This window comes from Melitaea cinxia, chromosome 3 (assembly GCF_905220565.1).
Source record: "Melitaea cinxia chromosome 3, ilMelCinx1.1, whole genome shotgun sequence".
NCBI classification, from domain to species: domain Eukaryota; kingdom Metazoa; phylum Arthropoda; class Insecta; order Lepidoptera; family Nymphalidae; genus Melitaea; species Melitaea cinxia.
In genome coordinates, this window is record NC_059396.1 from 6,869,802 (window position 1) to 6,880,819 (window position 11,018).

At 35.1% G+C, this 11,018-nt stretch overlaps 1 protein-coding gene across 1 annotated transcript in view; it reads left to right on the forward strand.

Annotated features, from left to right (window-relative positions):
• LOC123669742 overlaps positions 1-7,902 on the forward strand; it is a 32,101-nt gene extending 24,199 nt beyond the window's left edge. The window contains exons 12-20 of the mRNA XM_045603333.1: positions 289-458; positions 637-865; positions 1,080-1,305; positions 2,288-2,498; positions 3,580-3,817; positions 5,366-5,513; positions 6,163-6,323; positions 6,723-6,934; positions 7,507-7,902. Of these exons, the coding sequence (XP_045459289.1) occupies positions 289-458; positions 637-865; positions 1,080-1,305; positions 2,288-2,498; positions 3,580-3,817; positions 5,366-5,513; positions 6,163-6,323; positions 6,723-6,934; positions 7,507-7,611 (1,700 nt within the window). The 3' untranslated portion in view covers positions 7,612-7,902. The remainder of the gene's footprint in view (positions 1-288; positions 459-636; positions 866-1,079; positions 1,306-2,287; positions 2,499-3,579; positions 3,818-5,365; positions 5,514-6,162; positions 6,324-6,722; positions 6,935-7,506) is intronic.
• Positions 7,903-11,018: the final 3,116 nt, after the last annotated feature.

The following is an 11,018-nucleotide window of genomic DNA, read 5'->3' on the forward strand; positions in this document are numbered from 1 at the left end:
GTGTTACAAATTAAATAAGATAAATACATCATTAGGTTCAAACAGAAACGATAACAAAAAAATAGTGGTGTAAGAGCTTGTAAATATCTCACCACACTGTCCATGTCTCCTATTAAGAATAATATTAGAGAGTGATTAGGGCTAAATTTGTTTTGCTAATCAATTGCTGAAACAATTAAAACATTCAGGATAATTTACATTATTTTAATTTATTACAAAGACCAAGATGACTTTTAGTGTTAATTGAGATTTAATATATTGTTATCATACAATTTTTTATCCTTTCAGAGGATGTTATGTACACTGGCCAAGCCACCTGGTTCTCTCCGGATGGCAATTATTTAGCCTTTGCCAGTTTCGATGACACTTTAGTAGAGACATATTCCTACTACTATTATGTGGACAAGACTGATCCAGATGACTTGTATCCAGAACTATATGATCTTAAATATCCTAAGGTAAATTTTTCAGCAACGTACTTGCGATGCTTCTGGTGTTGCAAATGTCTATAAAATATGACAACTGCTTACCGTCAGATGACTTACGCTTATTTCCCGACCTAGTTGCATAAAAAAGCTAAGTTTTGGTTAACAACGAAATAGTATATACCAATATATTTTTTTTCTTTCATTACAGGCCGGCCGTACAAATCCAACTGTAAGGCTACGCGTCGTAGACTTAAGGACGGCCGCAACAAACCTTAATTTTACTACCCTGGAAGCGCCAACCGATGTCACTAATGACCATATCTTGGGTGGAGTGACATGGACCACTACTACAGAAATAGCTGTACATTGGCTGAACCGACGACAGAACTATACTGTTTTGAGGATTTGCAATATAGTTACATCGCAATGCGAGGTAAATTAGTTAAATACTTCTTATTATTATCTTCTTATTTTCATTGATTCTTTTTAGAAGTGATATTTCAGAAATTAGAAATGTTATGTGCTTGAGAGCTAAATATGAAATGTTAGGAAAGACACACACAACAACGTAACTAACACATTCTAATTCAAAATATGGAAATACACTAATAACAATGGTCACTTAGAAAATAACATTGTTTTAGGAAGAACACCGTCAGCAGTCCAATGGTTGGGTACCTATCGCGCTACCTCAGTTCAGTGCAGCGGGAGACTTTTACGTGTCCACTCGCTGGTCCTTGGAACAGGCTGATGGAAACATATGGAAGCACTTGTATGTCAGTATGAGACTCAATGGAGAAATCGTCTCTAGCTCCATCACTCCTGGTGCTTTCACTGTGAACAACTTTGTGGGAATGGATGAGGCAAATTTGGCATAGTGAGTACATACTTCCTAGAGTAAAATAGACTATAGTCATTCATTTATAGTGCTAGATTTTATTAATATTATTTTATAAATAGTAACGTTATTGTTACAGACAACGATATTAGACCATGGCTTTTAGCTTTTGAAACAAAAAAAGAAATGTGGAGTAGGATGAAACCCATTGTAAAAAAAAAGAATATAACGAAAATGAAAGGGATTCATTGTATTCTCTTTCTTTTCCAATGGGTTTTATCTTACTATAATTTTTTTTCATTTTTTACCATTTTCTAAGGCTAAAAGCCACTGGTCGATATAGGAACATAAATGACCAATAATTATATCAAAATGTAATCTAATATTTTCCATAACTTTTGCCAACTTATGGTAATACATAAAGAAGGAGCTGTTGTTGTTTCTTTTTTAATATTGAAGTCATTCATTCCATGATTCTTCTGTATTTTCTTTCTTAAATTCTGATGTTACTAATTCAAAGAAACAAAGAAGCTCGACTAATTCATGTGGTAAACTTTTTTGGGGGTTGTCCAATAATCACGTGATATTTTTTAGAAACGTTTTAACCTCTTACCCTGCTATAATTAAGCATTGTGATAATAATGATCATAATTTCAAGTGTTTGTTTGATATTTTTTTGCTTTAAAATCGCGTGCTCAACGAAAAATAAATACACGTGATATCTCATAACAGCCCCTCCTCCTTATGATATTTCGTGATTTTTTTTACGAAGCCTTCCTCCCCTATCGAGCCGCATGTGATTTATGACCTCTTGGCCGCGTGCCATGCAAATGCCAATTATTCTATTTTTTTTAATGTGAATGGGTCGGCAAACACAGCGTACAGCTCACTTGATGGTAAGCGATTACCGTAGTTTATAGACATTTGCAATATCAGAAGTAATGCGATGCGTCAGAAGCAGCGCGTTGCCGACCCTATCCGCAATTCCCCTACGGATCGCTAAGATTCTGATTGCTCGTAGCTACTATACACGAACAGTGGCGGGTGCTCCATGGCGCTCCCAGTTACATGCAGCGGGCGCGCGTCCAGGTTGCCTGAGCTGTGACTTGGTACTTCCGGATGGTGGGCCGTGTACCTGGGTCACTGCTACTGCCAGCCGCTCGGCTGCCTACATCGCACTTACTTGCTCCTCCCCTGATGAACCTTCTGCCACCTACATCATCAACCCCCTAGTAAGATTGTTGACGTTATTGAGACATCATCATCTTCATCATCATCATTCCAGTCTATTGCAGTCCACTGCTGGACATAGGTCTTCACAAGTTCGCGCCAAAAATGCGCGAACTCATGTGCGTTCCCCATAGTCACCACGCTGGGCAGGCGGGTTGGTGACCGCAGGGCTGGCTTTATCGCACCTAAGACGCTGCTGCCCGTCTTCGGCCTGTGTGTTTCAAAGCCAGCGGTTAGATGGTTATCCCGCCCTCGGTCGGCTTCTTAACTTCAAAGGTGGTAGTGGAACCTTGTTATCCCTTAGTCGCCTCTTACGACACCCACGGGAAGAGAGGGGGTGGCTATATTCTTTGGTACCGTAGCCACACAGCACATTGAGACATAAAAGACGGTTTTCTAATTTCTGAGCTAAGACTTGGTACTTTCGGATGGCGGGCTGTATGCCTGGATTGCTACTACTGCCAGCTGCTCCGCTGCCTACATCGCACTGTCTTGCTCCTCCCCTGATAAACCTTTTGCCACCCACATCATCGACTCCCTGGTAAGACTGTGCTTATTGAGGTATAGCAAACGTTTCTCTGATTCCTTTCTATAATTGGCAACCGTCGATTATGTATTTGCGCCTACATCATCGACCTCCTGGTAAAGCATCTGTATTTAACGAGGCGCTTAGCAGATGATTGTCTAATTTCAGCCACTCACAATCTCCGACTACGTTTTTGTTTTCTCAATCTCGTTAATTTGTTGTAATTAAGGTGTTAAAACACCTTCTAATTTATACTCGAGTTCTCATTTTTATTTAATTTAGAGCAGGAATATCACTGTTCGCTTATAAATTTGTAAATACCTACTGGTGCATTTTTATAACTATAAAGTTAGGAGTTTTCCGCTGTACTGATGGGTCTCTTAATTTTAGTAAATTTTGACCTGAACGTATTTGTCATCAATAATCAAAAATAGGTAGTTCCACTAGGCAAGTCTAGCTGTTCATAGTTTATAGTAAATCTCTCACTTTAGTTTTAAATTGTACTGTGTTTTGATACTTCTGAAAAGGTTATTTCAAAAATTGGACTTTGTTAACAGAATCGTACAACGTTACTTCTATGGGAAAACAATGGAATAGTTCGAGATCGTCTGGTCGGTAAGAGCAGGCCACAGAGCATCATTACGACGGTTCCTCTAGAGAACGGCTACCCGGCGCCCGTGAGGCTACTGTTGCCCCCCGGATTGGACCTCAACAACACCACTATGAAATACCCCGTCGTTTACTTCGTTTATTCTGGACCTGGAACTAACACCGTGTACGATACTTTTACTGTTGGTGAGTTACAATCTAATATATAAAATTCTCGTGTTGCGATGTTTGTAATTAAACTCCTCCGAAATGGTTTGACCGATTCTCATGAAACTTTTTGTGCATATTGGGTAGGTCTGCGAATCGAACAATATCTATTTTTCATTCCTCTAAATGTTAAGGGTAGTCCACCCCGATCTTTTTTTATTATTAGATAAATTATTTATTTTTTATTTTATTATGATTTGGCATTGAAAAATACATACAACCCTAAGTGTTCACCCTTCTACCACCAACCCCTATTTTTAAATAGCGTTTAGTGGTAAGACAACGTTTGCCGAGTCAGCTAGTAATATATATATTTCCTCTGTGCGTGTGTTTCTCCTAAATGGCCGGACTGATTTGGTTGAAACTTCGTGTGTACATTTCAATGGGTTCATGGATGGTTTGATAACAATTGGATTCAGTAGGTGGCGCTTCTGTCACTATGTCTAAATCAAATAACCTGAGTATATATTAATGGCCCTTTAACTAAACAACAATTACCTTCTAACGTCCTTTTTAGACAATTTTTTGGGTTCACCAATGTTGGTAAATGTTTATAGTCATAAAAACTATCATTTAATTTATTTAGCTATGATAGATACAACTTGATTTAAATGTTTTTTCGTGTGAACATAGCAGTGATAATTGTAACAAAATCTTTTATCGAAACAAATAAAATTCAAAAAAACCTAATAATTATTATGGAATGAACATAGCACAAAATAAATATTCCTACATTCGTCTTACTGAAAATCGTTAGTAACTATTTATATTTACTAATGATACACGCCTATTTTTCAAAAAATAATTATCATCAGTAAAAACATATGTGTAATATAATTATAATGTGTACCTTTCGTGCTTGATTAGATTTTTTACAATGTTTAGATTCTTATTATAGCCCCTAATTTTTTAAATTGCAAATGGGGACGAAACTAAAATCGCCTGTAGTGCCTCGCTTTCGCCACTGAGTACTCATCTCCGTGCGTCCTCATACGCGAGACAAACGGGGACTCAAAACAGGTCGGCGGATAATTTTCTTACCAAGATTAGCAATAGTTATTAATCTTATGTTACCAACTGGGTTCTACTTTCCGTACTTCTTTAGATTATGAATTGTCCACAAACAAACGATCAATTACATTATGTAAAACATGGTAGGTATAAATAAACTGCTCCCAATGCTATGCCATATAAATGAGCTGGAAAAAAAAACATTCAGCCTGTAACATCCCCCTGTTGGCCTCTTTTTTCATGTAGCTTAATCAACCACGCTGCTCTACTGCGGGTTGGCAGATATGTTCCCTACTATGAGTAACGATCGCTATCAGGTATTTACGATAACAATCGGGACCGACAGTTAACGGGTTCCTCGAGGCACCGGAAAGGAATATTTGTACAAATACAAATATATATCCATCGCGAGCGGGAATCGAACCCGCAAACCATCGGTGTTTTACGCGACTACCCGCACCACTACACCAGAACGGTTCTTGGGCCGGAAAAATGTATAGGTTTCTAATGTTTTAGGCTATCATTCTTACCTCACCACAAGCCGCAACACAATTTATATGATGGCGGACAGACGGGGAGCAGAACTCAACGGACAAGATATTCTGTATTCCGTTAACAACGCGCTTGGAACAGCTGAAATTGAAGATCATTTCGTGGTACTAAGGTAACATATTATATACCGATCTTTATTTCATTTTTATATTAATATGAAACACAGTTCTAAAAAAAACTTTTTTTTGGCTAAAATGTCACGCTTCTAGAAACCATTATTCGTATGATGATCACTTAAAACCTGTGTTTCGCTCCTGATGTTTTATGATGATGTATAAATAAAAACACTTATCAGTAAATAGTATTCATTTTTGTTCAAGTAGAATATGATAAGTTTAATAAAATTAATAATTAATGACGAGTTTTTATGTATATTTTTTCGTCTTGTGTTTGGCGAAGTGCATGGGATACGTTAATCAGCAGGAAAGCAAATCAATTTATCTCGAGCAGCTCTTTTTTATCTTTTTGCACTTTCAATATGGATAAATTTGTTTCTTCATTATGTTTAAACTGTTGAGCCTTCAGCGTTGAACCTGAATTCACTCAAACATTATTTTATATCTCGGTATTTACCTAAGAATGTTTTCTTAGTTATTGTTCTGGTAAAATAGCAGGGCACGGTTCCTTCCCTTGAGATAATATTCTAGGTTGAATGCTTAGAATCAGTTTTGCAATAAAAAAATAGCGTTATTTAAAGTACCTATTATAGGTATAGGTATATTTGTGACGTAAGATTATTTGATTTTTTTAACTTATTTCAGACAAGTTCTTAATCGCTACGGGTTCATGGACCCCGACAGGGTCGGTATCTTCGGCCATAGTTATGGCGGATACGCAACGCTTCTAACCTTGGTCCATGATGACCAGAACATGTTCCAGTGTGGTATATCCGGCGCGCCTGTCACCTCCTGGATTTACTACAGTGAGTATTACTTTTGTTAGACTCTTTTTCTCCCTTCTGATTATTTCATCTCATATGGATCAGTTTTAGATTTTTTTTTTTCTTAAAACCAAACTTTTTGCAAAGAAACATGTATAATTTTAAGATGTGAACGTTGATACTTAACTAACTGAATAGAAAATTCATAATGACACCTCGGCTGAAATTTGGCTCTTATGCGATAGAGATTGAAAACATAGGACAATTTGATGATCTAAAACTATAAGACAGAATACTAAAAGATTAGAAACTATATATACAAATACTTGGAAACGGAACGGATGGTGACGGAAATTCAGCGAGCTATTTTCATTTAGCTTTATTTAGCAATATTATCTATTCTTTTAAAATTAAAAATACAGGAGGTAATTCTCATTACAGATACAATGTACACTGAGCGTTATATGGGTCTGCCGACTCCGGAGGACAACTTGTCCGGTTACCAAGCTGGGGACGTTACCTTGCTAGCTGAGAGACTAAGAGGGAAGCAGTTCTATGTCATGCATGGTAACGCAGATGATAACGTTCACTACCAAAACGCTGCGAAACTGTTCACAAAACTGCAGCAATTAAACATACCATTTGATCAAATGGTAAGAATTATTTTGGATATTAATAAAAACTTTTATAGTTATACATGAACTTATATTCGTTAGAAATCTAAAAAGTTCTGTATACACATGTTATACGACGCATCTTTAGTTTTAGAAGGGCTAAGATTACGATAAATATCTTTATGATCTAAAAAACATTTGAATGGAATTTTAATATTTTGATTCACAATTGACAGCGGAAAAGTAATATGTAATTCAGTAGTACTGATCTTATATTTCCCACTAGTACCTAGTCTATATAAAAAAAATGAATGTTACTAAGCGCGTAATTCGAGAATGGCTCGACCAATTCGGCTTTTTTTTTGTATGTGCCCACGGACGGTTTTAATCCTAAAAAAAATAATATATTTTTACTATTAACTTTTGACAGAATGAAGTCTGTCCGGGCAGCTAGTATATAATAATTATATTTAATTTAATGCCAAAATATTAAATGTTCCTCGAATTACGTTTCCTTCTAATAAGTTTATGCAATAAGGAAACATTTTAAATAAATGTAACCGTCATTATGTAAGGAATATCTCATTAATTTAATAATATGTTTATTTTAGTCATATCCTGATGAAGCTCACAGTTTGGCCGGAGTGAACATGCACAGATACGGTACTATGAACCGTTACTGGGAAAAATGCATCGGTATACCCGCCGAAGCCTAATATAGTTCCTAAAAACGTAGATATATGTATATTCGATTCTTTGTTTTGCTCATGTTAGAAAACGAATCGTTTTTTTTTTAAATATAGAAATCACACTTATCCTATAAATGTCGTAATCACTAGTTATTAATGAGGCTAGTACGAAACTAGTTTTTGTTTAAATAAATGTTCCATATTACTGTCCTTGGAGACAAATTGAACCGCGAAGTTTACTTTTACTTCCACGTCCATTAAACGTATTCTTTTAATTTAGCAATGTGTGTAATAAAAATAATAAAAAACTTATGTAAAGAAGTGTGCTTTTTATTATACTACCCTCGGTTATTGAGATTAAATTTATTCTGATGATGAAGATGTTTCCCTCCTTTTTCCCACATTCCACATAAATTATATATCATTTTATAGATAATTGCTTTTGTTTTTGTAAATTAATTAATTATTAAAATTATATATACATTATATATAATTTACAATACACGAGCCTTGCTACTCTATATTTATAAATTCTTAACACCACACCACCACCACAGTTAATTATTTTATATTTTTTTTTTCATTATAAATATTAGTATTATTTTGACTAATTATGTTATATCTGTATGTATTCAATAATATATTGTTAAAAATTTTGTTCTGCTAATGAGTTATAGGAATAAACTTCTGAGAAGTATCAGTTCACTCTCCGTATCAATGTTTTGTATGTTTTATAAATAAGTATTTCCGACAGTTGACTGGCGCCAGTTTATTTCAAAAACTGTGGCCTAACTATCCTTGTATGATAATAATAAGGAAAATATATTCTAACCAAAATATGTCTGACAAAAATTATGTTTATATAGGTATTGATAACGTTGCAAGCTCGAAGCCCCCTTTTGTAAATAGGAATTGTTATTATTGCTGATTTGATTTCACCGTGTACTGCACCGTTACTGCGTATATTTATTTGCAAAAATAAAAATAAAAACTATATTTTTTATTATTACGAAAGATAATTCTTTAACAGCAAGTGGAAACTAATACATATTTACTTAAATAAATAAATAAAATAATAAAGGCAATACGATTAAAAATATTCTAAAAGTAAGTACAATTATAGTAGCGATTGTTCTACTTCATAAGCGTGCGTTCAATAAAAATAGATACTGAGTAGGCAGTTCTACTAACGGTATGCGGATGTCTAAAGGGACAAATAATTCATTTAAATGGCTGCGTACTCTACTATAGTCCTTTGTAATTTTAATATAATATCCGATACGTAACGTCAATGGGAACGGAGGTTGGTGGCCGACAAAAGTGAAAGGAGATGTGGCCGATTACGATTATACAATATACGAGACTGTATAGAATTTTAATTCAATTGCGTTTTGTTCTTTATTAAGGTATTCCTAAAACGTTATTGGAGGTCAAACGTTCCGTGATGAAAGTATTAAAGACCTACAAATTTACTACTAATTCGTCAATGGTTAAAAATCATATTTAAATTTCATAACCCCGCACACAAATTGGATCAAAACAAGCTGGTGAGTGTTTGTTTGGAGGAAATTGCCAGCCTGCGCCAACTTTTTTACAGCTGTTAGATTTACGCAGAATTGTTCTTCGTATAATTGCAAATAACGATGGACAAGCTTGCTGTCAAACAACCGAGGCTTGTTCGATCAGTTTGAGCTTGATGTGAATTGTAGAGCTGAGAGAAGAGAAGGTAGGGTTTCCGCCATAAAGGTACTTGAAGTATCTCGACATCTCGAATCCCTAAATGTCTTGCAAAACGAGGTCAACCTGTTTTCCTACGTACGCGACAAACGCAACAACGCTTCTTGATTTATTTATCGCATCAAATTGTCATTACGACTTCACGTTGTCCAAGGTTGTCACTAGTATTTCTTTGCTTTGTGGTTGTCACATTAATTCACCGCCAACGTCACCAGCAGTATTGCTAGCATTATTTTACATCACATTGCTTCGTTACGCATCTTGTTTCGTTAGTCACTTACCTGAGACAATACATATGCTTGAATATTAACAAGCGCTAAATGTTACTTTTGTTTAATAGCTAGCCAGTAAGTCGGTTGATTATCTGTTGTTTGGTAACTATCACCATTTATAAACGATCGCAGTAAAACAGGAGCGACAAATAGATTTCCATCGTGAGGGTCCGATGGGACGAGGGAGTTAGAATTTAGGAAAAGGCGAATGACGGCGATCGTTGGCTTCCGGTTCATCGTTTGAAACGTAAGGGTTCTAGTATGGTAGCATCATAGCAATTTTCTATAAGATTGTTCTATTTCCTCAATTGAGTCATCGTTATATGAAATATAGTTCATTGTGAATAGCTAAGCTCTGCTACAAATAAATACAAATATTTAAATATACCTATGTAAGTTATATTTCTTTTTTTCAAAATTTAGTTCGTTACAATAGCAATCAAATCAAATAATTAAATTCATACATTGCACTTACCTATTAATTTACATCTTATAACATACAATTACAAACACCCAGACCATGGCAAACATGTGTTTGACCTATATACATATGAATATGTTTGTTACGATTAAATCCGCGACTACTATAAGAACAGCCATTGTTGTGTCTGTTGCACCAACGTATTGGCAACAATATTTAAAACGTTTACCAAAACTTAAAATGAATTCTTGTTATTTCAAGTGTGCTCTGAGGAGCTCTTCAGTTTCTCAAGTTGCTGTCCTCGCTGAACTACCAAAAAACTGAAGGTCTCAGGATATACTGTACAGCACGGTATGCACATATTATACAAGTTTATTGTCACAACTATATTGAGCAAAATAGCACACACAAACACACACACATTCTTCTTATCCTGTATTATTTTTTTTTGTCATGTACCTACCTATTATTTATTTTAAGGTATATAAATAATGGAAGAGCACACAGGTTAATTGTGGCTCAGGCTTTGGCTTATCAAAAGAATCGGGGAATTCATTAACGTTTCTAATAATTACTATTATTATAATTAATAATATATTATTATAACTATCTTAAGCAACTTCAGCAGCAGCTATTGCTTACAATGTGTAACTAATACGCACAAGTGAATGTAGTGCATCGATGACGACCATGTAGAGAAATTTCTGTATAAATTACCGAGAAGTTCCAGGCGAACTAACAAGATGTAACCGTCGCATTCATGTGACATGATACTAATTAAGATCTTAATTAATTTATTAGCGTTTATCATGCAATGCGTTTTAGTGGATTAGTGTTATTAATACAATTTTTATTCGTGAAAAGATAAAACAAAAAGGAGAGCTATGTCGCTATGAGTATATTTTACCCATTCAGTATTAAGTGTGATAATCGATATTTAATTTCTTTAAATGAAGAATATTCGGTCTAATACTCAGATATATATTTACTAGAATACTTTTTAC